This window comes from Temnothorax nylanderi, unplaced genomic scaffold, assembly GCF_030848795.1.
Source record: "Temnothorax nylanderi isolate EJ_2023f unplaced genomic scaffold, tnyl_v1.0 TNYL_tig0529_pilon, whole genome shotgun sequence".
In the NCBI taxonomy this organism is placed as follows: domain Eukaryota; kingdom Metazoa; phylum Arthropoda; class Insecta; order Hymenoptera; family Formicidae; genus Temnothorax; species Temnothorax nylanderi.
In genome coordinates, this window is record NW_027249591.1 from 92850 (window position 1) to 120666 (window position 27817).

At 39.8% G+C, this 27817-nt stretch overlaps 3 protein-coding genes and 1 long non-coding RNA gene across 4 annotated transcripts; 1 reads left to right on the top strand and 3 right to left on the bottom strand.

Moving 5' to 3' along the window:
- Positions 1-342: 342 nt before the first annotated feature.
- LOC139783671 (uncharacterized) lies at positions 343-1215 on the bottom strand. Its single transcript, XR_011721344.1, has 3 exons — positions 948-1215; positions 624-881; positions 343-536 (listed from the first exon to the last, which is right to left on the bottom strand). It is a non-coding gene; the product is annotated as an uncharacterized lncRNA (long non-coding RNA).
- Positions 1216-4119: 2904 nt separating this feature from the next.
- Positions 4120-11774, bottom strand: LOC139783675 (uncharacterized). Its single transcript, XM_071722817.1, has 3 exons — positions 11575-11774; positions 8139-8629; positions 4120-7892 (listed from the first exon to the last, which is right to left on the bottom strand). Exons 1-3 carry the CDS (start codon positions 11772-11774, stop codon positions 4120-4122), a joined length of 4464 nt encoding a protein of 1487 aa, XP_071578918.1.
- A 2181-nt stretch (positions 11775-13955) lies between these two features.
- On the top strand, positions 13956-21580 carry LOC139783676 (uncharacterized). The gene is made up of 3 exons (XM_071722818.1): positions 13956-14247; positions 14488-15571; positions 21478-21580. Exons 2-3 carry the CDS (start codon positions 14496-14498, stop codon positions 21578-21580), a joined length of 1179 nt encoding a protein of 392 aa, XP_071578919.1. The 5' UTR covers positions 13956-14247; positions 14488-14495.
- A 368-nt stretch (positions 21581-21948) lies between these two features.
- Positions 21949-26952, bottom strand: LOC139783677 (uncharacterized). Its single transcript, XM_071722819.1, has one exon. It carries the CDS (start codon positions 26950-26952, stop codon positions 21949-21951), a length of 5004 nt encoding a protein of 1667 aa, XP_071578920.1.
- Positions 26953-27817: the final 865 nt, after the last annotated feature.

Genomic DNA, 27817 nt, shown 5'->3' on the forward strand with positions numbered 1-27817 from the left:
TGAATTCTCTCACTTTTCGCATTTTCACTTCGTGAAAAGATACGAAGGCTGCGTTCGGGGAGCGCGCTATTAGCGCTATTGCATCATTCTATCTTTATCGCTCATCAAGTGTAGAACAAGGATAGAATAAGCAAATAGCGCTAATAGCGCGCTCCCCGAACGCAGCCGTAATAGGCCCCCAAGGACCAAAATTCCCTCAATCGGTAACTAAATACGTGACGTATCCATCTACCGGTTTTACGTTTTATGTCCATTTTTATCAACGCAGATTAACTTTAATCTCGGTTTAATTTACCTTTCATCTTTTTCTAATTTTAAGAGTTAGATAAAGATAGAAAGTAACACTGCACTGCTAATCTAGGCAGATGCATAAATTTCTTCTCGACAGAATAGATATTATATTGATCTACGATTGCGCAATTTCCAAAATCTATGTACTGAACTACGTATGCATCCTTCCGCGTATCAATATTCACAACTTCCGCTCGATAAAGAGCTCTATCTTGAGAAAATATAGCTATAACTGCTGAACCAACCTAAAAAAAGTTACACTTTTATTAACTCGATCACAGCAAAAACAAAGTAACACTAAATATGCATTATAAAGAAATATATAACTTTACCTTTTATTTGAACCTTGAAGATTTTGTAAAACAGGTGCAACCTGTAACATAAATTATAAAGGAATATATATCAAAAAATATTCCTTTATAATACGCAGATACGAACAGGTGACGAAGAAAAACCACCGAGATTTCTCTTCTGCGCAAATACTTGCTCGCGCTTCTTTCTTCTTAATTGCAACAATTGGTTTCTACGTTCATCTTTCCGAAGATTCTTCTCAAAATACTTAGATGACTTTCCGATAACATTCTGTTTATCTATGCAAGAAAAAATAAGATATAAATCCTCTTATAGCGTTTTTCACTGGCAGAGCTGGTACGCACTCAGTGCACGTTAAAGCTGTTGTACACTGATTTAATCTCTAATATTCAAAGTAAAATGCAAATATTTCGACTGATAAAATACCCAGTACATATTTTATCAAATAATGCAATCATGATTTAACCTGTTTATACTAAGCATACACTTTACGTTGGTTTGTGTACGACGGCTTTAATGTGCACTGAATGCGCACCAGCTCTGCCAGTGAAAAACGCTATTAGAAATCAAAGAACGTTCTGCTTAAAACATTAGCATATAGAATTCTACATTAATTACCTTTCTCACTCGGTCTCTCGTTAAAACGATGACGGCGCAAAAAGACAGGAACCACCATGTTTCTTGATCTTTTCGCGATTTTCTGCCGATGTTAAGGCCCGTATTCATAGCCAGTTTTATAGATGTTAGCCTTAAATTGATAGAAATAAACCTTAAGTCGTAGGCAAATAAACCAATCTTCGATTACTTTAATGTGAGATAATTTTTCGTTTTTTTTCGTTTTTAAGACTAATAATAAACCAACAAACGCTAAAATTAGACCAACAATCATCAGCAAACGATTACGCATCGATTAGGCTTTTTTTAAATTAAAAATAAAATTTTTCCGGCTAACTTAAGGCTAATTTTTTTTTTAATTAAAAAAAAATTAAGAACCAACAAACGTTGTAATTAGGCCAACAATCACCAACAAACGACCAACAAACGATTAAAAAAAAAAATTAATAAAGTCGAAGTTGACCGGCTAAGTTACGGGAGGTTAAATTATCGTACGCCCCCACCCTTATCGTACAGGTTGGCAACGCTGGCGGGACCACGCTGGGCCCGCGCCCTGCGCGCCAGGGTTGCCAGCCTTTCCCGCTGCAGCGCCTGTGCGATCGCCGCGCCCTATGCGATCGACGCGCCTGCCTACACGGAAAACCGAACTCACTGTCAAACTTGATGCTAGAAATTGAGGTAGCTGTAATATATCATTCGAGCACTATTTATATGTCGATCAGCACTATTTATTTGTATACATATGCATTCAACTGTACAGTGCTTACTGGGTTGCGTTATTTCGGAACACACGAATAGGTTTTTGTTACGTCTGCACCAGATTTTGTGGTGCACGGTGCTAGAGTTCTCGATACCTTCGATGTGCGTTTGTTTACCATGCATGCGCACGTTTAGAATATCCCCCCGTTCCGTTTCACGCATGATGCGCGCATTGTCTATAGTAAACGTAACGTGAGTGTATACATGAATTTGTGATATACATATGATGCTCTGACATCATCTAAATGTAAAATCATGGATTCCTTTGTGCGAAGTGAACTTTGTGACTTGGGATTTTCATATTTAGAGGAGCTTTTCAAGTGTAAGTATAACATAGTCATAAAATTTATATATTACAACGTAACTGTAGTACACATAACCTACAACATAACCATAAAATGCACGTGCGGTTGAAAATGTGCAATTATTTGATTCTAATTATTAGCAAATGTATTTTTGAAATGAAATGTAGATACGGCAAAACTTAAATAAGGCAATCGTAGTTTAAGCAGTGTAAAGTTAGTACATCGTTTATTCACATTCTTTTTGCAGTTCATAAAGTATCGCAATCAAATTTTTACCAACTATCTGAACACGATATTGATAATATTATACCATTAGAATTAATAAATGCAGGGACGATTTCAAATGCATGTATAAAATTGCTTTATGCGAGAGAAGCAAGCTATCTCAACGTTCATGTAATATACCAAACAGTTGCATTGTCATACCTATCTCCAATAATGCTGAAATTATCAACGATAATAAGAAATTACAAAACTACATGTGCAGTACAGAAACTAAATCTTCTACATCTTCCCGTCATTGTGAAAAAGCATTGATAATCCCAGATGAAAATAATGCACGTACTTTTAGTGTTGATGTTGAAGTTGAGCATGCAAAGGCAATAACTACCCAGAAACCTTTAAATGATATCACAAACACATTTTATTTGAAAAATCCTGAGAGTTGTACAACTGTAGAAGAAATTAGTACTGAATTATTTGGCTATAATGAACATGAAGTAACTGCGAGTACTTCTGGAATACAACAGTTCCTGACATTTTATCGATTATATTCCGAACGTAAATTCTATCAATATAGTTATTCTTTTTTTAATTTAGTAATGAAATAAGTTTTAAAATTTGCTACATATGAAATAATTTATTATAATATTTATCTACTGTTTATGAGTAGTAATTATTAATGTAACATTTGCAGTCCAAAAAACAAAGCCATTATATATGTTATTAAATTCCACACTTACTGGTAAATTAATTCTTTACCATTACGCGTACACAAAAGAAGTTTTACGGAAAGATTTGTGTAATATAGTAATAGAAAATGCAATGAAGATGACCATTTCAGATAGTGCAGTTCATTTTTGTAAGAAATGTTGACATTATTCCTCTCTGATTATGTACATAAACAAAGTGCAATTCAATATATACATATGCAATAATTGAAATTGTATTATAGATTAGATGCTTCAAAATTTGGTTGTTCGCGAAATCGCTGATAATTCCCGGCGATGGAAGCGGGATGAGAAGGACGCGCGTGGAGGGTGTTAACGAATTAGTCCTTTATTTTTTGTGTAACTCAGACCACAGTTTGAGCCGTCTTTAATACGTCAAAAAGATACAATCTGACCTGAGAATCCGTGAGCGGTGTAGAATTGAGAAGTCTGTGAATGTTTGAAGATGAGCAAGATCAATTATATTAATTGTCTTGGTGTGGTGAGTGGCCCGTGAGCCGGTGAGACACGTGGCGGTCGGCACTCGCGCACGTGTGAGCCTGAGTAGTCGTGTTGATGCACCAGAGTTGATGAGCGGTCTCTTCACACGTTAGTAAAGCTTCTCGGCAGCTTCAATCACTGCAATGGGCACTGTAATACAGTTCTACTAGCGAAACGCACAGCGTGGTCGTCGTACGTCTGATCACAGCGCGGACATGTTTTCACACTGGCGCGAGGGAGAAGTTCGCGATGAGCGCGCCCGTGCTTGCGCAAGCTGCCGCGTTGATCCGGCCTGTCGATACCCGATCGATGCTGCCATCTGATGAGATGGCGCAACGTGATAACGGAATCTCGAACATTCCGCCCGCCATCAGCAACCTTGTTGATGATTCCTTACTCTTGATCCTTTATCCTGATGAAATGGGTAATATGGCAAGCTTGGCAATTGGCCGGGTGAGCATCGTGGTGGCCGTCTTGAGGGTAACCACCCTAGTAAGTCCATCCTTTCCGGGGTGCAAAGCCGTTACTCTGGCGAGTGGCCATTTGCACGGTGGAGAGCGTTCCTCGGTGATCAGTACGATAGAGCCCACCTTGATGTTGTTGTTAAGATGATGCCACTTGGATATTGCCTGCTGGCGTTGCAGATAATGCGCCGACCATTGCGCCCAAAATTGTTGAACATGCTGCTGGATGAGCTGCCACCGAGACAGTCGCGAGGTTGCCAGGTCGATCAGAGATGGCTCGGGTATGGTAGTGAGTGGACCTCCAATGAGAAAATGACCTGGGGTGAGCGCTGAGACGTCTTCAGGGTCGTCGCTCAACGGTTCCAAAGGCCTTGAGTTGAGAAAGGCTTCTATTTGCGTAAGCGACGTTGTTAGTTCTTCCGTCGTGAGTAGAGTCTCCCCGATGGTCCGTCTCAAATGAAACTTCACGGACTTTACAACCGCCTCCCACTTGCCCCCCATGTGTGGAGCACCTGGTGGGTTGAACTCCCATCTTATGCCGTCAAGTTGCAACACTTGAGCAATCCGTTGATGTTCTTGAGCGCCTTGGACGAACATTTTCTTGAGCGCGGCGTCTGCTCCAATGAAAGTTGTCCCGCAGTCCGAGTACATGGTCTGAGCAATTCCCCTTCTCGCTGCAAATCTTCGGAAGGCTGCTATGAATCCTTCTGATAAGTAGTCACTGACTACTTCGAGGTGAATTGCGGAGGTGGAAAAGCAGACGAACACACAGATCCATCCCTTGTATGTTTTCGCACCTCGTCCCTTCCATGTCTTGATGGTGAGCGGTCCGGCATAGTCGACTCCTGTATGAGCAAACGGACGTGACGGCGTAACACGAGAGAGAGGTAGTTGGCCCATCAGTTGATGAGCACGGATCCCCCTCTGCCGAGCACACACGACACACCGTAAGATATGAGACTTCACCGGAGCCCGTCCGCCGATGATCCAATATTGTTGCCTGACATGAGCCAATGTCAGCTGTGTTCCTCCATGTAGAGTACGCAAATGGGCGTGGGCGATGATTAAAGTTGAGAACCGTGAGTGGCGAGGTAGAATCGCCTGATGTTTGTTGTCTTGAGCTAGTGCTGATTGGTTGAGGCGGCCGCCAACTCGGATAACCCCTTGAGCGTCTATGTACGCAGTCAATCGACTGAATGCGTGAGTAGGTGGTAGTCTCGAATTGGCCGTGAGCATCTTGATCTCATGCGTGAAGTATGCCGCTTGAGTAGCCTTGATCCAGAATAGTCTGGCCTTCTCCAAAGCTGAGTGCAAGTCCAGTGACTTGGCTCGGCGCTTTCTCAAGAGAGAGATAAACCTGAAACAGAGAGCTGTTACTTTCAATAATTTATTGAGGGTTGAGTACCTATATATGAGGTCCCAGTGGTATTCCGACTGAGATGCCGCTGCATGTAGCGCAATGCCAGGACGGGCCTCACTGCAGCTCAACTCGTCCGACAGCGCGGGTTGTGATGGCCATGCTTCAGGTGTGAGTATCCACGGTGGTCCCGTCCACCATAATGAGTGGCTTTGAAGTTGAGAAGTAGTCAATCCTCGTGATGCGCAATCGGCTGGATTGGATGTACCAGGTACGTATCTCCAGTGTGCTTTTGCAGTGAGATCTTGAATCTGAGAAACTCGGTTTCTCACAAAATCCTTCCAGCGCGATGCATGAGATTTGATCCACGTGAGTGTCACAACAGAGTCCGTCCACAAGTGAATTGCTGTAACGTTCAACTTCAAGGTGGCTTGAACGTATCGCATGAGCCTTGAGAGCAGCAGTGCTGCGGAGAGTTCAAGTCTCGGGATGGTGAGCCGTTTGAGCGGTGCTACCTTAGTTTTGGAGCACACCAATGAAATCGTGGCGCCGTTTGAACTGCGGACGGTGATATATACGACTGCAGCCATTGCTAGTTGAGAAGCATCAGAAAAGCCGTGAAATTCCACTGACGAGGTACTCCATGTGTTATACCATCGAGGTATTGAGATTCTGCTTAAGCTGGTGAGTTCTTTTCTGATGGTGAGCCACCGTGATGAGAGCTGGGATGGCAGTGGTTCATCCCATCGGAGCTTATGAAGCCACAGCTCCTGCAAGAGCATCTTCGCCTTGATCACTACTGGTGATGCAAAGCCTAGTGGATCGAATATCTGAGCCACTTCAGACAAAACGAGGCGTTTGGTGAACTGATTGGTGTGCGATGAGATCCTTGTTGAGAATGTGAATGAATCTTCGTGAGGAAGCCAGTTTAATCCGAGGATTTTGGTTGTGCAATCGTCAAATGCAATTTGTGAGCCCTGTTCCTTTTCTGCTTGAACCGCAGTGAGCACATCTTGATGAGTCGCGTGCCACTTTGATAATGGAAAACCGCCCGCCATGCACAAATTCTTCAGTTGCACTGCAATTTCCTTTATCTGCTGAACTGTGTCGGCGCCTCCAAAAGTGTCGTCAACATATCGACCCTCAGTGAGTGGCGGCACTGCAAGGGGAAACTTATGGCCTTCATCCTTCACCAGTTGCAGCAGTGTTCGCACTGCTAAGAACGGGGCACCCTTGGTACCATACGTGACCGTTGTTAGATAATTTTCCACTTCCTTGAGTTGTTTGTCTATCCAGAGAACCCGTTGTAAATTCCAGTCATCCTTATGTACGTTGATTTGCCTGTACATTTTGGTGATGTCAGTTGTTACTAAATGCCGAAACTGTCGAATCCAGAGCAAAACGTCTGTGACGTCTAAATGCAACTTGGCTCCCGTGTACATGAGATCATTAAGTGAGCGACCGGAAGTAGATGCACTCGAGCCATTAAACACCACACGTAATTTTGTGGTTGCACTGTCTGGTTTGAGCACGCCGTGATGTGGCAAGTAATATTGCGCGTGCTGGCTGGAAACGGGTGAAGCCTCCGTCATGTGATTAAGCTCTCGATATTCTGTCATGAACTGGTGATACAGGCATCGATAGTTGTCATCTCGTGCGAATCTTCTTAGTAGGCCCTGCAGGCATCGATGCGCAGTGTGGTACGAATCCCCAAGAGTATCAGGTGATGATTTTAACGGAAGTCGAACCGTGTATCGACCTGTTGAGTCCCGCGAAACAGTGCTCTTGTAATATTCTTCACATCTTTGCTCGTCAGGCGTAAGATCATGAGTATTACTTGCAGGCACTTCTTCTTGTGTCCAGAATTTCGCCAGCAACTCGTCGAGAGCATCTTCTCTCTCCTGAATCGAGGCATGATGCACTGCAGCAGATGCCGATGATGATGTGTCGACAGGTCCGAGAACGAGCCATCCAAAAATTGAGAGCTGCGCAATTGGCATCAATGGATCTTGTTTGATGATGTTGGGCTTGATGATCTGCCCATATGAATCAGCTCCAATGATAATATCCACTGGCCGTGGTGTGAGGAAATCTGGATCGGCCAAGGTTAACTTGGTGAGATGCGGCCATTCCTGTGGTGCAGCGTTGAATGATGGCAAGATGTTGGTTAACGTCTGCAGAATGTGAGCTTGAATGATGACGTCTGATCTTGAGTGAAGTGAGCGGAGCTGGAGTGAGGCAACTCCTCGAGTTTGAGTTGACTTTTCGCCCCCAATTCCAGTAATGATGATGACAGAATGATGACGAGGAATGTTGAGCTGACGAATGAGTGATTCAGAGACGAAGGTGAGTTCTGAACCTGAATCGATGAGAAGCCGTACGCGCTGAGTAGTCACAAATGAATTTATCTGAGCCAGGGCCGTAGCTAATAATGTTGAGTGTGATGAGCGGGCCAAAGAGGAGTGAGCGACGATTGCACCATCTTCCTATTGAGCTGACGCAGCTGAGCTGGTGCTCGGCTTCGCTGATGAGTTCGCCTGATGAGCTTCATGCAGCATCGTGTGGTGTCGGTTGGTGCACTTCTTGCACCCCCGTGAGCTCTTACATGAGCGGACGTTGTGGCGGCCGAGGCAATTGAAGCAGAGCCTCCGTGAGATGACAAGTTTCTGTCGTTCTACCGGTGAGAGGTCCCTGAATTTGGTGCACGTCACCACGAAATGCGTGCCGTTGCAGCAGTCACACAGGTATACCGTGGAGCCGTCTGATGTTTCCGTGCGGGCTGGTTGAACTGCCGCATGTTGAGCTGTCGAACGCCTGGATGTTGAGGCGACCGTGCTCCCTGAGCTGGCCGTGGACTCTATCCTCTCGAGTGCTCGTGCTCGAGAGGTGAGAAACTGCTCGAGCTGCTCGAATCGCGGATACTCGCGCGTGGCTCCTAAGGACGTCTCCCACTGCTCCTTCGTCTGGCGATCCAGTTGCCTGGACAGCTGGTACACCAAGATGCTATCTCCCAGATCCTGTGAGACGCCCAAGGCTTGCAGGCCCTTGATTCCTTCCTTGAAGGTGTTGAGCAGCTTGTCCAGTGATGCGGCGTTCCTGAGAAACGTCGAGACACGTGTAAGAAATGCTGCACGAGACGAGAACGTTCGAGGAACGCGAGAGAAAGCGCGATGCGAAGCGAGAGTCATGTACTGAGCACGTGATAATGTTTATGTGACACTCGCGAGGGCGCGTGAACACTTGTGTAACACTCGCGAGCGCGCGTGAGAATGTCTGTCTTTCACTCGCGAAAGCGCTATAATGTCTACGTGGCACATCGCGAAGGGCATGCCCTTTTCACGTGATCTGTGTCTGAGTTACACCATAAGTTCCACGCATCCGGCTCGAAGGACCAAATGTTCGCGAAATCGCTGATAATTCCCGGCGATGGAAGCGGGATGAGAAGGACGCGCGTGGAGGGTGTTAACGAATTAGTCCTTTATTTTTTGTATAACTCAGACCACAGTCTGAGCCGTCTTTAATACGTCAAAAAGATACAATCTGACCTGAGAATCCGTGAGCGGTGTAGAATTGAGAAGTCTGTGAATGTTTGAAGATGAGCAAGATCAATTATATTAATTGTCTTGGTGTGGTGAGTGGCCCGTGAGCCGGTGAGACACGTGGCGGTCGGCACTCGCGCACGTGTGAGCTTGAGTAGTCGTGTTGATGCACCAGAGTTGATGAGCGGTCTCTTCACACGTTAGTAAAGCTTCTCGGCAGCTTCAATCACTGCAATGGGCACTGTAATACAGTTCTACTAGCGAAACGCACAGCGTGGTCGTCGTACGTCTGATCACAGCGCGGACATGTTTTCACACTGGCGCGAGGGAGAAGTTCGCGATGAGCGCGCCCGTGCTTGCGCAAGCTGCCGCGTTGATCCGGCCTGTCGATACCCGATCGATGCTGCCATCTGATGAGATGGCGCAACGTGATAACGGAATCTCGAACATTGGTGAATTAACAGAATAAATTGTACAACTGTTTCCTTCCGAAAAAATAAGAGAGTTGTACTTTTCACCATCCTATATTATAAAAGGAGAGAAAAATAAACGGATAAATTGCAGCGGTTACTTATATAGAGCATATCAAAAGTTTCGAGAAAAATTGGGTCTTGTTCATCTTTTAGAATTGATTCCAAAAGGACCTGGAGGAAAAAAGACTAACAGTGGTAAACATGATTATTATATGTATAAAACTATAAAAACTATATTATTTGTTTGAAAGAAGAATGTTTTAAAGAGATTTTTTTTTATTAGTACACTCATAAATCAATTACTGTGCGAGGAAATTTTATTCGTCGTTGTGAAGAAAGTGTAATATAAATACAAATTACTTGCATGTAAAGATTTGAGAACGTATCCTTGTATCTTTGTATCCTTGTCTGTATTCATTTCACAGGTTTTAATATCGAATTAGATATAAGTTTACTTTGTAATGAAGTACAAAATAATGAAGAAGAAATTCTGAAAACCTGGAAATTGTCATATGATCAAAGGTACAAGGTGCATTACAAAGATAAGGCTTTCTCAGAAATTACGAATCAATTTGTAGTTCTGAAAGGAAATTTGGGTAAACGACTGGTAAATATCGCATGATATAATAAATAATTCTTGCTTATATACAATAGATAAAAAATGTAGGTTTGCTTAAATTTTGCAGATTTTATCAGACTTTCAGGAGCATTTTAAAAATTATAAATCGGGACCAAATGATAAATTAAAAAGCATACCGGTTTCTGATCGGTGTACTGAAAATTGGTCTAATATTTCAAAAAAGATAATTCTTCACGCTAAAGAAAGGGCTTGTAAAGCCAATTCAGAAAAATCTATTAGGAAAAAATCTACAGATAAGTGTGTCATCGATGAAGACTTTGATGAAGAAATCTGTTTTCGTGAAGATTACATGAAGTCTCCATTACTTCATGAGGACATTGATGCTTTAAGTATTGGTGAGTTTTGTAATGAATAGTAATACGCACGTTTATCAAAGGATTTGAATGGTTACTGTCAAATATGTCAGAATTATAATTGTACAATATTTTCTACAGACAGTATTCACGCATTGGCATTGCTATTGCTTTCTAGTCTTATAAGCCATTCATTTAAAGTAAAAAAAGATGAGTGGAGGCCAACACAAGGAGACATCCCTGTATCATTTATAGAACACGTTAAGGTAAGCAAACTTTATTTTCATCTATGGTGATTGTATTAATTACAGTTTACTGAAAAAACGTAGTTTTTATGATGTACCAGTAAATATGGAACGCATATAATTTCGCCATGTTTGTCTGTCATAGCTGTTTTTTTCAGAATATTCGAACAATGTTTATCAATTTTTATACAGATGTGTCTTCTATTATCGCACAATGTGAGTGCGCACTCCTATTTTTGACTTTCCAAAAGTCTTTTCAAAAATCTTAAAAAAAATCCGAAATGTTTCGGTTTGCAAATACTATACAGTAAAATTATAGCTGTTGTTAGAGAATAATAATTCTTTCTTGAAAATAAAATATGATTGTAACGTTATAAAAAAAAACACTGTAGAGTCTAAATAGTGAAATGGAATTAAATCATATAGAACCAAACAAATGAACCAAACAAATTTAACTATACTAATATTATTTTCAATAATTGATGCTTTTTTTAATTTTTGAAGTATGACTCTAAATTTCTAAATTTAGGTCACCTTAATAAAAACAAACGAAGAAGGTTTCATCTAGATATGAATTAAATTATTAAGCACTTTGTTTAAGCGCGCGCGAAGGCCGGTCAGGAGAAGGAGAATCGGTTTTGTATCTCGACAGAGTTTCTGATTCTAATAAGTTTATTATCACAAACAGTCTACAATAAAGTTCTCGAATGATCACAGTTTCCGTTTCAGATTCACTACGACTAGAGTTACGAGAGACAACGGTGTCTATTCCGAGCGAGAGCGAACAATCCTCTCTCATTACCATGCGACGCTAATTTATAAGCTCGGTTCGTGTGTGACGTCTCATCCACCACTCCAATAGAATAGCTTCCTTTAAAATCATCGCATTGCATTGGGCGCCTCGAGGGCCGAAGCCCTTTACGTCACGTCTCCATGCCGATTTCTGCAGCGTGGTTGGTGGATGAGGCGTCGCGTGAAGGGAGCGCACACGCTCGGAGCGCTCCGCGATACGGTGGCTGTCCTGATTGCCGTTGGTTGTTGTCAATTTCATCGCGTGACCTGTCGACTTTACAGGCGACAGACCAACGACAAGCAGGAGGAATAACACGCAGGGCTAACAGGGTCGCGATAATAATACAGTTGTTTTTCTGGAGATCGAAAACATGTCTCGAGACGAGGACAGTCGAAGTCCCGATATTTTAATGCCCCGATTTTAGCTCTGCTTTCGGACACACTTAAACACTTTTCTGAAATTAAAATTGATTATTCCATGATTATTTACAATATATACAATAAGTAACAATGGATTAAAAAAAATCTTAATTTACGTTTTCAGGAGCCATTGAGCGAAAGTGCGTTAAACGCCTTCATAGCTAAGAAGCAGCAATTTTATATTAACAAAAGGATCACGGTACCACAGCCATTTATGATTTTTTACGGATCCTTACACGACTTAAAAGAGTTTTACGTCATCATCGTTAATCTTACTTATAAGTGCTCATCTCCACTTGAAGCCATCGATTTTTGCTTTAAATTATTTTTTGTTTTTCATTTGGATTATCCGGTTGCCTGCAGGCATATATCTGGTCCTTTTTCCAAATATGCGTGTACGAAATTAAGGGATTCAAATCGACAGTTGCAATGAGAAAAATATTAAACCTCGTTGCTGAAATAGAAAAAAATCAGCAATTGGAACTTTTATCTGAAGTAATGTAGTTATAACTTATAACATTTCTTTAACTCTATGTTTAAATCTAAACATTAATGATTTAAACATAGAGTTAAAGAAATGTTATAAATTATACGGTGAAAACATTTGAATGTTGTATAGGTTATTACAACTAGTCATTTTGTCAACAGCATTTGCGTCAACAAAATGGACCTTAATAAAGAAATTTTGAAACTCACTTCTGCATTATATAATAACGTAAGATTTACAAACAGCGATGTACAGTTTATTATTAACCTTATCAGCAATTTCATACTAAATTCTTATAACCCCTTTTTGTTAAATGAGTTAAGCCAAGGCGTTTTCAAAGTTCTTAATAACGACGTAGTCGATGACATAAAGTTCACGTTCAATAAACACAAGGACATATTTCAAAAATATAACTCTGACAAAAAACGATTATGCTTATATAAGAATTTAGGACTATTTGTCGAACCAGAAATTATTATTATAGATAACATTACTGTTTCTAAAATGCATGAAAGTACAATGTCATTGAAAAGTAAACCAATAACAATGGTACACTTATCGGTCAAGAATTCATTACAGAGATTGCTTCAAATGGATGGACTTCTACATTCTTTTATATGAATTCTCTGGAAAAAGAAAACTACATGGTGTCCAATTTTATTCAAGGGAACTTATGGAAGAGAAAGCTTGAACATTTTAAAGAAACTGGTATTCCTCTGCCGTTAGTCATTTACTTCGACGATGTAGAAACTGGAAACGCTTTAGGCTCACATGCAGGGAAAAATCAATTCGGTGGTGTATATGAGTCATTCCACGTCAAACCGGACAGTGAATTTACCTCGATGATTCCGATTTTTTTAAAATTTGGTAGACATATTCTGCCGTCGAAAATATGAGACCCATATTTTTTTAAAAAAATTAGAAATTTTTTTTCCAGAAGCTACGCGTGGTTAAAAATTGTAAAAAATTGAAAAAAACGTCGATTATGCACACATTCAAACTATTTTATTGCAGAAACAATTCGACGGAAACGTACAAATAAGGGGTGATTTTTAAAGGGCTTGAAACGTACTTTACGATGGTATTTTTTAAATTTAACTTTTTAAATAAATAAATTGTTGTTCGATTGTTTATAACTTTCATTTGCGTTTTTCATTATCAACTCCTCGACTTATCATTAAAAAAAAATATTATCGTATTCCCGCTTCAATTCTAAAGAAACCATGAATTTTTCAAAATGGAAATCGAATGGGTACTATTTTTAAAAAATTACTGAAAACGTAGCGTCGCGCCGCCGCTCGATGCCGGGCGGACGGTATCGGTATACCTGAATGCTCGAGCTTGGCTCGTGCACAACTCATGCATCGTAATTGTTGCCAGATGTCGAGCCGAATACTACAGAAAGGATGACTTATTCTAAAGAATTCCCGATTTTTCACGCTTTCCAAATTACAGCGCGCAACCATATTGTAACGATTCGGACCTATTTGTAGCGATTCCTGACTCGTTCTCATTTTCGTTCTGACAACCAGCCTGCACGGTTCGCGTTATTCTGCTCTGAAAGCAATCTTACGTACGTGGCGACCGACTCGAAGCGTAACACTCCGAGACATTGTCGGAAGTCGAAAACGTCGGGTATTAAGTCCCAGACGATATAACGAGTATATCTCGTAGGCATATGTTGCCAAGGCCATAACCTCCAAGCGATCATCCGAGCATCGACGCAGGGATACGTCCTCCCAGGAGTGACTCATTAGTGAAAATACTAGTGAGGGAAGAATTGTTTTGCTGCGTTACGAGTTGGCCGAAAGAAGATAGACAAAAGGTAATATAATAATTTAAAAAAATTATTTATTTGGGTGTCTAGCAAATAACGTAGTATTTCATTTTTAACCGATCACTTTTTAGAGTTCTTTTGACATTTCGCAAAAAAATTGCAGTTTTGAAACCTCGAGAATTTCAAATGGCCTGATCGCTACATGCCCTATTTAATTAATATATTCCAAATTAATATAATAATTAAAATAAAATTGACTATAAATACATCTTATTTGATATTTTACAGATATCAGCATGCCACGTTATGACCAATGTTGTAATCCTTTTAAAATTACTAATCATGGAAAGAAGTCGGCGAAGAATTTACGTTGGATCAATTCCGATTTATTAAAAGTTCTTCAACGTAAATTTAACTTCAATCTAAAGACAGATGAAAAATTGAAGATTTGTGACACCTGCCGAATAAAAGTAAAAAGAATGCCTGCTACATCTTCAGAAAGTAGTGAATCATTATTATCAGACGACAGTGTTTTAATGCCAAAGCCTGGATCTAGCGGACAACCACCCAGCGTCGGTCAGCGCATAACGGATAGCGATTCGTCGATATCATCCTCCAGTGCAAAAATTGCGAAACTTAATGATACACTGGCGTTGTTGAAGGAATCGCCGATTAAAAAAACAAAATTACTACAGAAGAAGTATCCCGTCAATAAACGACAAAGAATCGTTCATTTGATCGACAAGGAGGTATTTCACTTTGAACATGATGGACATGAAGATGAGGAAGAAAATTCCGGGAATCCTGCAGACATTCTGTCAAAACTTAAGGAACAATTTCAAAAATCAAACGATCGGCAGTTCAAATTCAAAATCTTAACCATCTTCGCAGACTGGTCTTACGGAGAAATCCAGAAGCATTTTATTGGTGCATCGAAACACATGATTTCCATGGTAAAAAAATCGGTGGAAGAAAAAGGAATTCTTTCTTCTCCAAATCGCAAATCAGGTAAAACTCTTCATCAAGATGTTGTGCAACAGGTTTTACACTTTTATGAGTCGCAGGAAATAAGTCGTGAAATGCCGGGACAAAAAGACTGCATTACAATAAGAAATGGCGATGAGAAAATGAAAGTCCAAAAAAGATTAGTGTTGTGCAATTTGAGGGAAGCCCATGCCTTATTTAAAGAACGTTATCCGAACTTAAAAGTGCAATTTTCAAAGTTTGCAGCATTGAGACCGAAGTATTGCATACTAGCTGGAGCAAGTGGAACCCATTCTGTTTGTGTATGCTGTATACATCAAAATGTTAAATTAATGATTGACGGTGCAGGGCTTTCAAAACTAACCGCCGACTCCTTGAAACTTGCAACGTACAAGGATTGCCTTTCGCGCATAATTTGTAATACACCGACAACAAATTGTTTTCTTCAGCAGTGCGATGAATGTCCGGGTTGCGATATTTTAATTGAACAATTACGAGACCTATTTCATGAAAATATGGTTGATCAAATAATATACAGACAATGGGTTACGGTAGATCGAACATCTCTCGAAACTTTGCAATCAAGCACCGAAGACTATTTAGATAAACTAGCAGACAAGTTGCGTCGTCTGTTGACACATGCTTACATTGCAAAAGAGCAAAGCATTTTTTTTAATAAAAAAAAAACAGAATTGCAGCCTGGAGAATGCGTAGTCGTTTGCGATTTTTCAGAAAATTATGCTTTTGTTTATCAGGATGCAATTCAAGGCATACATTGGAATAATGATCAAGTCACAATTCACCCCTTTGCTATATATTACAAAGATAACGAAAAAGAACAGTTTATTAATTATATTGCTATATCAGATTGTTTAAAACACGACACAATAGCCGTTCACTTATTTCAGCGTGGTCTTATTACCTTTTTAAAAAAAACATTGGGTGCTTTGAGTACAATTTATTATTTTTCCGATGGAGCGAGTGCCCAATATAAAAACAAAAAAAATTTTATAAATGTATGTTTCCACGAAGATGATTTCAATATAAAAGCTGAATGGCATTTTTTCGCGACCTCCCACGGGAAAGGTCCTTGCGACGGACTCGGAGGTACGATTAAAAGATTGGCAGCGCGAGCAAGCTTAAAAAATGTTAACGATCCTATTAATACGTCAGAGAAATTTTTTACATGGGTAAATAAAAATGTTGCAAATATTAATTCTGAATTTTTTACTATTGAGGAATACAAGAAAGAAGAGAGAATACTGAACGAACGATTTAATAAAGCTAAAATTATTCAAGGAACGGTTAAATATCATTCATTTATTCCTAAACAAAACGGGAAAATCGAGGTTAAAATAACATCGTCTGCGACTACGTCGATTGTAAAAACTGCGTATAAAAAATAAAAACATACTTCATTTACTAATTTACATGTTCTGTATATTATTTACCATTTTACCCAACAATTAATTAGCCTACACTGCATTGACAATCCTGTCCGGACAGACATTAGCCGCCGAGCTCGAGCGTTTAGAATATTACTGATACACCGCCCGCCCGGCACCGAGCGGCGGCGGCGCGGCGCTACACTTTCAGTAATTTTTTAAAAATAGTGCCCATTCGATCTCCATTTTGAAAAATTCATGGTTTCTTTAGAATTGAAGCGGGAATACGATAATATTTTTTTTTTAATGATAAGTCGAGGAGTTGATAATGAAAAACGCAAATGAAAGTTATAAACAATCGAACAACAATTTATTTATTTAAAAAGTTAAATTTAAAAAATACCATCATAAAGTACGTTTCAAGCCCTTTAAAAATCACCCCTTATTTGTACGTTTCCGTCGAATTGTTTCTGCAATAAAATAGTTTAAATGTGTGCATAATCGACGTTTTTTTCAATTTTTTACAATTTTCAACCACGCGTAGCTTCTTGAAAAAAAATTTCTAATTTTTTTAAAAAAATATGGGTCTCATATTTTTGACGGCAGATATGTCTACCAAATTTTAAAAAAATCGGCGTCATCGAATTAAATTTTTCAAGAAAATCGTCCGGTTTGACGTGGAATGACTCATATGCCACAATTCCCTGTTTTCCTCCTAATTTTGCATCAAAATTGCAAAGCATTTTTGTGACAGACATTTTTTATTCCCAAGATCGGAAAAAATATGGAAATAAAATAATTTTTCAGGGCCTAATCAACGAATTAAATGATTTACGAAAAAATGGAATGATAATTACTGTTAAAAACAAAGTGTATAAAGTGTACATCATAACTAGTCTCATCTTAGGTGATAATTTGGGCCTTAATAGCATTTTGGGGTTTGTGGAATCATTTGCTTCAACACGCTTTTGTAGATTTTGTAACATGGACCCAAATAAAATAAAAACGTCATCCGAAGTAGATGATTCGGCAGTACGCACAGTGCAACAATATCAGGAAGATATATCGACAATTAGTACTTCTAAAAGTGGATTAAAAGAAGCGTGCATTTTTAATGATTTAGCCGATTTTCATGTAATTGAAAATGGTAACGTTGACGTTATGCATGACGTTTTTGAGGGAGTGGCCAATTACGTTATGGCACAGATATTACTAAAACTCATTTTGGAAGACAAATGTTTTTCGATCGATCTGGTAAATAACATTTTAAATTCAACAGACTTTGCTTTCGAGTCCACTAACTTACCATGCAACATTAATATAGAATATGTGAAAACGAACAACAAATTAAAAATGTCGGCATCCAAAATCCTTTTTTTCACGCGATATTTTGGCCTCATGATGGGACATCTAGTACCCGAAGATAATGAGTATTGGTTATTATACGTAAAACTGAGAGAAATTATTCACATAATTACTGCTCCAGAAATGAGTTACGTAGATTGTTTGCAACTGGAAATTTTGATTAAAGAACATCATGACATGTACCTTAAGTTATTCGGCAACTTAAAAGCAAAGTTTTATATGCTGTTGCATTACAAAAATCTTATATTACAAAACGGACCATTAATAAAAGTATCGTCAATGCGCTTTGAATCAAAGCATCGAGAATTAAAAGCTATTATTCAAGCAACTGCTTCAAGAAAAAATGTTTTAAAAACAATAGGGACCAGGCTACAATTAAAAGTCATGAATATAAAATACAGTCAGTATCAAGATTTGTATGCAACGTATGGCCATGAAGTACAAGACTATACGATGCATACATATTTCCCACATGCAATTACGAAGAAATCATTAAGTAATGTAATTATCAACGACTATACGTACAAATGTGGAACAATTATAGTAGGTACAATGAATGAAACCTGCGTGGGTTTCGGTGAAATTGATAAAATTTATATCATAGACGATGAAATAATTTTCAGGTACATTCCATTTAAAACTGTAGGCTTTAGTGAACATTACTTTGGGTACAGTATCACTGCAGACGTCGAAAACAGACGGTTAGTAAATTATAACGCAATGGTATCAAGAACACCATGCTTAATTTTTAAAATAAACGGCGTTAAATATGTTGCGACAAGAAATCGGTTGTAAAACTTCGTATTGTATGTACTTTTATATGTCAAAATGTAAATAGCAAATATTCATCAATTCTACATGCACAATGTACTGTTACAATTATTTAAAACCGAGTTATATCATTAAAATGGCACTGCAGCGATAATCAAAAAGGGCATCGCGAGAATCTATATTACAGTAACGGTAAGTAAATTACCAACAAATTGTCTCAAAATAGTAGAAGGTGATATAAGCTTATCTTTCAGATATTTTTCATAGTAATCCAAATATATGTGTAAATTGTGATTATTGTAAGTTATTTATTACTTATTAATTATTCACATACACAGAACATAAAACCCTTCTAAATCTGAATAGTTATTAAGTATTGAATAATTTACTTTTTTTTAAATATACATTTAATATTCTCGATAACTATGAACAAGTTTTGCCAATGCGAAAGGGTAATCTTAATTATTTCAATGTTTATTTTTCGCATGAAAAATTACTTTCTTTATCTTTTGTTGACATTTTGTTCGCTGAGGAATTTTACCTTGACATTTTACAACTGGAAACGTCTTTAATTTTCATATACACATTTTATTAAATAATTTATGAAATGCCTTTCATAATATATGATAAATATAATCCAAATATGATTTTTGAGTGTAGTTGTATATATTTGTTACTGGTATATTTACAGTCAGTTTTTTATTTTATCAATATTATTAAAAATAGTCACTTTTGAATATTTGTACCTATGAAACAACGAAGAATATTTATAAATAATATGTACAATTTTTACACCGTCTTCAGGCTAAAATGTTCTAATATATTTTCAATAAAAGTATAGGCTCTCTAGATTAATACAATGTGAATAGGTGAGGCAATTAGAGCCAAGCGCGGTAGTCAAAGCGCAAACCAATTTAAAAGTAATAAATAGATGTATTAACGAACGTTTCGACACATTTTTCGTGTCCTCTTCAGCGTTAAAAGTTACATAGTCAAAAACGAAGATTTACAGAAAGTCGAGTATAAGGCGTAGTCATCGACAAATAAAGTATAAAGGACGCAGTCTAAGAATAAAATCAAATCAGGATGTACCATAGTCGAAAGCCCGACATGCCGGTGTGCAATCGCTCCACATCCATCTCATCCTCGAATAATCCAGCCCGGTTGAAAGACCAAGTGGGTGAAAGATTCGAACCATGCCTGTACCATTAACGAAGTCACGATGTGGCAAGGGCGTAAATTATCTATGTTGATTAGATGACTAATGAATTTACTTACGGAGCAACTGCAGACCAGAATATCGCACCGCGAAAGCGACACACGCCTCACATTGTAACGAGCTTAACCGTTCGACGCGTCGCGAGTGAGTGAAGCATCGGTAGGAAGGTTAACATAATATACACCGAGGGAGGGGATAGATTATCGTATACAGTCGTTCTAAATTTTTGACAGTCTCTCGATCACATTTAGATACATGTCCGGCAGACCCTCAGCATCAGTCTGCAAATTCAACCCTTTCGCCTGCCTTTTTATACATATCATCTCAGAAACTGAACGTTTATAATAATAGGATTCGTGGTCTAAAATTTCAACGTTCTTCCAATCGAAATCGTGATTACATTCTACTCTATGCTCGGTTATGACAGAATGATTCGGAGTATTCCAATTAATATGATTACGATGCTCCCTAATTCTAGTTTGCAATTGCCTACTAGTTTGGCCCACGTAAGAAGCATCGCAATCATTACAATTAATCTTATATACTACGTTACATTTATTAGACCGTGGGAGACTATCCTTCTGCGCCTTGATGAATGTGCGCATCTTATTTAGGCTGTTATACGACAGCCTCTCACGTTCAATTCCCTTATGGCGTTCTTAAATTTTTCTGTAATCGTCGGGATGTACGGTAAAGTGAAAAAAGGAGCAACCTCCTCTTCATTCCGTCTCACATTCATATTCGAGTCTCTGTTAAATAAAAACTTAAGACGCTCGCGCAAGATCCCATAGATGAATTCCAGTGGATAACAATTATTAAGTAAGATTCCAATGACCAGACTGAGATTCTTAGCATGCAAGGACGGGTGCGATAACAAAAATGCTCTATCTATTAAGCCTATGGCCGTCCCTCTTTTTTGGCATACCGGATGCTGTGACATAAAATTTAGATACCTGCCAGAAAAAGTTGGTTTATGGAACCAATCAAATGTTAGCCTATTGTTGTTCAACATCATCGTGATCTCCAAAAATTTAACTTGTCATCTTCACCGATTTCTATGGTGAATTTCAGCCTAGGATGGAAGGAATTAAAAACATCTAAGGTATGCTGCAGCAAAGTCGACGGTGCCGCCAGTGTTATGTCGTCAATGTATCTCTTATAAAAAGGAGGGATGTATTTTAACACATCCCTCAAATATTTCAAATTCAAAAATATTTTAAGAGCACATAAATGTACAAAAATAAGTGGAGAAACATTTTCAGCTTATAATCAATACGCTGGAAACGAATCGTTATGTTAGTAAGCACTTTACACTTGTGAGTATAGTGGTGCTCACTTTTAGAAAGGTTTTTCGGCCGAAGAGAATAAGCACAAAAATCTTATTCTGTATATTTTAAAAGCACATAAATTGAGGAACATTTTAAGACTAAAACCAATTGGCTATTTGTATTTTAACTAGTACTTTCTAAGTTGGATGGTGTCTACTTTCAGGAAGGTTTGTCAGCCGAAGAGAATTTAAGACTAAAATCAATTCGCTATCTGTATTTTAACTAGTACTTTACTCTTGTACGCATGGGGTGCTCACATTTCGGTCAGTATAGAAGATACGGAAAAATGTTTCAGACAAAAGTTGTATGTTCTAAAGGAGGACACATGATTCTGATGTGAACCATGTCGTAGATGTGGTTTTCAAGAAATTTAAAAAACGACTAATTTCTTAAATTTGATTGTTCTATGTATAAAAATATCAAAGTAAAGTTATTGAAAAGTGAATACTTTACGAGATATTTTATATTTTATATAAAAATATTATGACAAAATTTCAAATATCAGGAATTAAAAATATTATGACAAAATCAGGAAATTCTTAACGAAAGAGAGCTTCATTATAGTGTTTTGAAAACATCTTCACGAGATGTACAACTTTTATCTCAAGGTTATTATTATATTTGTATTAAAATCAATCAAATTTTTATTTAAAATAATGTAAGGAGTTTAATTAATGTTATACTATTTCTATTTATTTTAACAATCCTCACTTAAATCAATCCCTGCTACTTTCAGCGATTGCCCCTGGGACTTATTGATGGTCATCGCAAAACAGACTTTGACAGGAAATTGCAGCCTCTTAAACTCGAAAGGGTACTCTGATGGTATGAGAGGTATGCGTGGTATAAACACTGTATCTCCCCGAGCACATCCGGTGAACACTGTGGCCTCGATGACATTCCTATGGAGAGCCTTTACTCGTAGCCTGGTTCCATTACAAAGTTTGGGCGGATTGAGGTTTCGCAGCAACATCACTGGAGCCCCCACTTTAAGTAGAAGCTTGTGAGCTGGTAAACCAGGAGGATTCAGAGTGTTGAAGAACTCTACGGGGTAGTTGACCGCGTCATCTGTTTGTATTACCGAGTCTACAGACCTGTACTTCATTTCTATCCCGTCAAATGAGTTAAGTAGAGTGTCATTAATAACTCCAGCTTTGTCGTTCTTAGGGGTCAGAATGGCACGTTCGCACAGCCAGTCCATAGATTTATCTTTGATATCGGCGATATCAGGGTATATCTTGTCAATAAGGTTAGCTAGGGTTGTCACTACTAAGCCTAGACCTTCAGGAATAATCACCTTTCCCTCAGACTCGGGATACCTTCCATCCCCTATTTTAAGTAGGAGTTTGGAGAATTGCCCCGCGGAGACATCGCCTCTCAAGTATACCCTCATATTCTTTCTGAGAGAAAGTTTCCAGATAAGGGGCCATAAATGTGATGCCTTGATACATGCTTTAACCTCGTCAGCTCTAGTTCCCCTTGGCACTACTGGTAAAGTCTGTCGGAAGTCTCCAGCCAGCAGCACGGTGACTCCCCCCATCACTCCATCGTTGCCCCTAATATCTTTTAGAGTTGTACTCAAAGCCTCAAAACCTCCTTTATGTGCCATGGTGCTCTCATCCCAAACAATAAGCTTGCAGTCCTGCAACACTTGAGCCATGTTGCTTTGTTTTGAAATATTGCATAGGGGTGTTTCTGCATGATTGAGATTGAAGGGCAGCTTAAAAGCAGCGTGAGCGGTCTTGCCTCCCTCCAACAGCGTAGCAGCAATGCCAGAAGATGCAACAGCCAAAGCGATGCCACGTTCACTTCTTACTTTTGCCAGGAGTAAGTTGATCAGGAAGGTTTTTCCAGTACCACCAGGAGCATCCAGAAAAAAGACCTGACCAGCACTTGACTCAATGCTGCTAAGGACCTGCCGATAGACAGCGAACTGCTCATCTGTCAGTAAACCCTCGTTAATCGACACCACTTGTGCCAAGGTGTTTACGTCGTAGTTGGTCTCTCTCAGATAATCTCGATTTTTCAAGACTTCTCCTGATCTCTTTGGCTGAGACAGGCCGTATTGGTGCAACTCCTGTCCTCCCAAAGCCAACACTGTGTCCTCAATCAGCACCAAACATCTGTTATACACCTCGTCCATCACCTGCTGTGCATTGCCTTGCAACTCTCTCTCCACCTGTGTAATGTCTTCTGAAAGGCTGTCTTTGTACTTTTCCCAAAGACTCAGAGGTTCGGTAAGTTGACAGAATACCAACATCACTGTAAAGAGCTCTCGCAACTTGAAAGGAGAATCACATAAGGCAGCTTCTTCCAAGGTATTGTCCCAGTGTTTGTCATCTTCCAGCAAACCTAATGCCTTGCATGCAGACTGAAATGTTGAACAAAGGACACCATTTGCAATCTTTAGATCTAAAAAGGACGTTGGACCTCGAATCTCATGCAGCAGCAAGCGAAGATAATAACACTCGGTGTTATTTGGATGGATGGTATACACTCTTCCCAGCGCATGGTCTTTCTTTATTCCTGGCCAGCCGTCGACATCCATCCTCCGCTTTCTTCTCTCAAACTTGTTATTTTTAAACACAAAATAAGAAGGAACCTCACAGTACAAGAGGGTTTTTGCAAAATCATCGGTTTTGCACAGCTCGAAGAAAGCCAAGAGTGTTGTCTGAGATGGGTTGCTAAGCCTCTCAACCAAGTTTTTGGAATTGAAGTACACACGCTGACCATTCTCAAGGTGAACAGCGAGATGGAAGATAGTAGGATATCTCTCATGAATAGGGAACGCCAAGATTCTCCAAATTGCCTCTGAGCTGCTGATGTACCGCCCACTCTCATACAACTTCACCTCATCTCTCTCACTCTCTAAGGCAAAAGTCGCTTGGTCACTACCCTTATTCACGTACTTGCAAATGTACTTGATGGACTTGACTGAAGTGCATAATTCCACATTAATATGAGCATTAAAAATACGTAACAAAACAGGATTATAGGGCACCACCCAGCGGTTATCCAGCTCTATTTCATTGATTTTTACGGTAAACCCACCATCAGCTTGAGACCTCCTCCGATATTGCGGGTATCCATCATTTCCTGTCTGAGTGTTTTTGAGAAGTAGCCGTGGGTACCTCTTGCTGCAATTGCCTCCTTTCATACAAGGCGAATTACGATTTAAGCCCCCGCAGGGACCATGAATCATGTTGGCCTTGACAATGTTATGAAGAAGAGAGTCTTGCACGGGATCAGGTATTTCAGCACAGATGACTTTGTCGATCATATCAGGAAAGATGCGCTGCTCTAGCCACAGCAAGATATGGATGTGAGGCAGACCTCGCTTTTGCCACTCTACAGAGTACATGAAGCACCACACTTTTCCAAACAGATTGCCCTTGTTTAAGAGAGCCATCATCTTCTTCACCTTGAGATGAAATACCCTAGCTATAATGTCGTGACGATCGTGTGATTTTTGCCCTGACAGCAGTACATCTGTGATATCTTTCCACTTAGGGTTACAAGTAAAAGTGATGAACAGATCAGGACGGCCGTGGTAGCGGACGTATGTCATAGCGTCTTGAGTCCGCTCATGCATATAGCGTGGTCCTCCAGTGAAGGATGACGGAAGCACCACCATTTGACCCAGCTGAGCAACGTCAGCATCCTGCTTTCCGACGGCGTCTCTCAGGTGAATGTAGCTGTCTGCCCTCAGCTGCGCCTGGTTGTTCCTAATATAGTTCAACCTTTCAGTCTCTATTTTGGTGTACATGTCAACCAAAAATTGACTAAAAAGAGAACGGAAGTACACCAAGTGGTTGACTTCCCCTTGCCTGACCATGACACGGTACGAGTAAAAGCTCGCTGCGGAAACTGTATTCTTGAGGGGCAACTTGGTCTGAGGATCACGCTGAGGCAGGGCAATAGAGTACCCATCTTCGCCACGGCAAAACAAAAGCGGGTACTGCAGAGCGTCGTATGATCGGTGAATCTCGCTGATGCGCCGCAGTGTGTTGTCGTGGCTCTGCAACACAATATCTCGCTGCTCGAATTGCTGTCCAACAATCACCAGAGCTACTTCATTTGCTGTTGGTGCATTGAAGCGTCCTCCATGAACATCAACGGGCTTTTTATCTGCATGAATAATGACCTCGAACTTTTTGCAAGTTGGAGGTACTTTTTCTAGAGTGGTTTTCAGGTCTTTTATATAGCTATTGACTTCATGTAGCATCCTCTGCAATTCTTTGACTAATTCCTGTTTGACATCAGGAAAATTGCTGCATCTCAAACGCACTTCCCTTTCATCCTCGCCCACGAAATAAATTTGTAGAAATTGGGCTTCCTGTTCAGGTGCTGGCAGCAGACTTCCTACCAAGTGATATACTTGCCCCTGAACTTTAAAGGTCGGCATGAAACCATCTTGTAGAACCTGCTTGGCTCCGAATGATGTCATGTTAAAGCAGCCATTGTACTTCCGAACACGGTTCATAAAGTGGACGTGCTCTGGGTGACTGCCCATTACCAAACTGTAGAGAGGCTCAGGCAGAGGTTCGAAGGGTGAAAGCTGCACCTTTCCAGCGCTGCAACACATGCCGGGGGCCTCCTCCTTCCACTTGAGGGCATTGCAGTACTTGCACTTGTGGCTCATGGTACCCAGAGCTATAATGCTGTCTTCCTCATAAGCCACATCAGGATCATATGCCATGCCTGAATAAACTTTGTCCTTCCACGGAAGTGCTCGCCTTTCTAATCGTTTTCCAGGATGACTTTGTTCATATCGAAACTGTTTCGCACTGTGTACCTCGGGGTTATTTTGTTGGTACCTGGCCACCGCTGCTCTGTTCACCTCGGGGTTATTTTGTGAGTACCTGGCTACCGCTGCTCTGTTTACCTCGGGGTTATTTTGTGAGTACCTGGCCACCGCTGCTCTGTTTACCTCGGGGTTATTTTGTGAGTACCTGGCCACCGCTGCTCTGTTCACCTCGGGGTTATTTTGTGAGTACCTGGCCACCGCTGCTCTGTTTACCTCGGGGTTATTTTGTGAGTACCCGACCACCGCTGCTCTGTTCACCTCGGGGTTATTTTGTGAGTACCTGGCCACCGCTGCTCTGTTCACCTCGGGGTTATTCTGCGCATATTTTCTTGCCGCATCTTGAAGTTGCTTCTTTCTTTTAACGTTGGTATATCTAGCACGACGTTTGCCAGAAGCCTTTTTGTGAACAAAAAAAGGTGATAATTGTGAAATGTTTGAGGCGTGGTCAGACTGAGAGAAGAGTGGTGTGGTGGTCAATTCTTCAGGTTTACGTGGCACGTACGCATCGAAATGTCCCTTAGAAAGGTCCTGCGCGTGCGTAAAACGTAGCCTCTTAACAGGGTGACCCTCAACACCGAAACTCTTATAGAGCTCACCATTGCGGTAAACCTCGAAGACAAACCTAAATAGTTGCCCAGCCGCTACCAACTCGCATAAACCACCATAAGTAAATGGTTGGGACATGTGAGCGAGATATTCAGCAGAGCTGATGTAATTGTCCCCCTCGCTGTCGTGGGACATAATAGAGAATTCCTCCCAATTATCCACCACATGTTTTACAATTAGTTCACGCACATCCCTAGCCATTAACTGATTGTAATACATGAGATAGGAGAGGGACCTAAACAGGCAAGCTCCATCCCCTGTGATTGGGACAATAGTGTGAGGCACCATCTCTCCATTAACATTTAAAAACTCAAGTGCCATATCAATTTAAAAAAAGAGAAGAGACAAAGCGTACTAAAAAGTAAAACAATTTTTCCCTAAATATAAATAACAACCTGTAGTAGACGCCAGGAAAAGAATGCTTAAAACCGTTTTTGCACCCACTCCCAATTTCCATAAAATAATTTTTTTTATTATATGATCATCAAAAATATCCAAAAAAACAATTACGTAAAAAAAATCAAATGCATAAAGCCAAAATTAATTATTAGTCTGGGTATACCACTATGGTTCACCCACTATAGTACACATAAGCCTTTAAGGCGATCCTACATTGGCAGTAATTATCGAAATTTTCTTATTAAAAGAAATCTTTAAATTGGCTTTACAAAATTTTTAAATTTTTTTATAAGATTCAACACCTACACCTATATAGAATACATTATATTTATGAGCAAAGAAGAGTTACTATTAAACTGTACAATTAAAGCAAAAACAATTCTATTACCTGAATAACTGCGAACACAAAATAAACGTGAAAAATACTTTGTAGTATACACACTCCTCTCTCTCTCTCTCTCTCTCTCTCTCTCTCTCTCTCTCTCTCTCTCTCTCTCTCTCTCTCTCTCTCTCTCTCTCTCTCTCTCTCTCTCTCTCTCTCTCTCTCTCTCTCTCTCTCTCTCTCTCTCTCTCTCTCTCTCTCTCTCTCTCTCTCTCTCTCTCTCTCTCTCTCTCTCTCTCTCTCTCTTTCTCTTTCTCTCTCTCTCTCTCCCTCCTCTCTCTTTTTTGCTTCTTTAACCAATTGCAAACTACAAAATAGTGAAACAACATATAAAATAGACAAAAATAGATTGAGAATTTAAAATCAACAATA

What these genes read in the sequence shown, in the direction of transcription:
- LOC139783675 (XM_071722817.1), bottom strand. Translation starts at nt 11,774, where the DNA reads ATGAAATTGACAACAACCAACGGCAATCAGGACAGCCACCGTATCGCG. An exon ending in GAAGCTATTCTATTGGAGTG is followed by an intron (nt 8,630 to 11,574) that starts GTGGATGAGACG and finishes GACGTTTCTCAG; the next exon opens with GAACGCCGCATCACTGGACA. An exon ending in CCGCCACAACGTCCGCTCAT is followed by an intron (nt 7,893 to 8,138) that starts GTAAGAGCTCAC and finishes TCATCGATTCAG; the next exon opens with GTTCAGAACTCACCTTCGTC.
- LOC139783677 (XM_071722819.1), bottom strand. Translation starts at nt 26,952, where the DNA reads ATGGTGCCTCACACTATTGTCCCAATCACAGGGGATGGAGCTTGCCTG.
- LOC139783676 (XM_071722818.1), top strand. Translation starts at nt 14,496, where the DNA reads ATGCCACGTTATGACCAATGTTGTAATCCTTTTAAAATTACTAATCAT. An exon ending in GACTCCTTGAAACTTGCAAC is followed by an intron (nt 15,572 to 21,477) that starts GTACAAGGATTG and finishes TATTTTAACTAG; the next exon opens with TACTTTACTCTTGTACGCAT.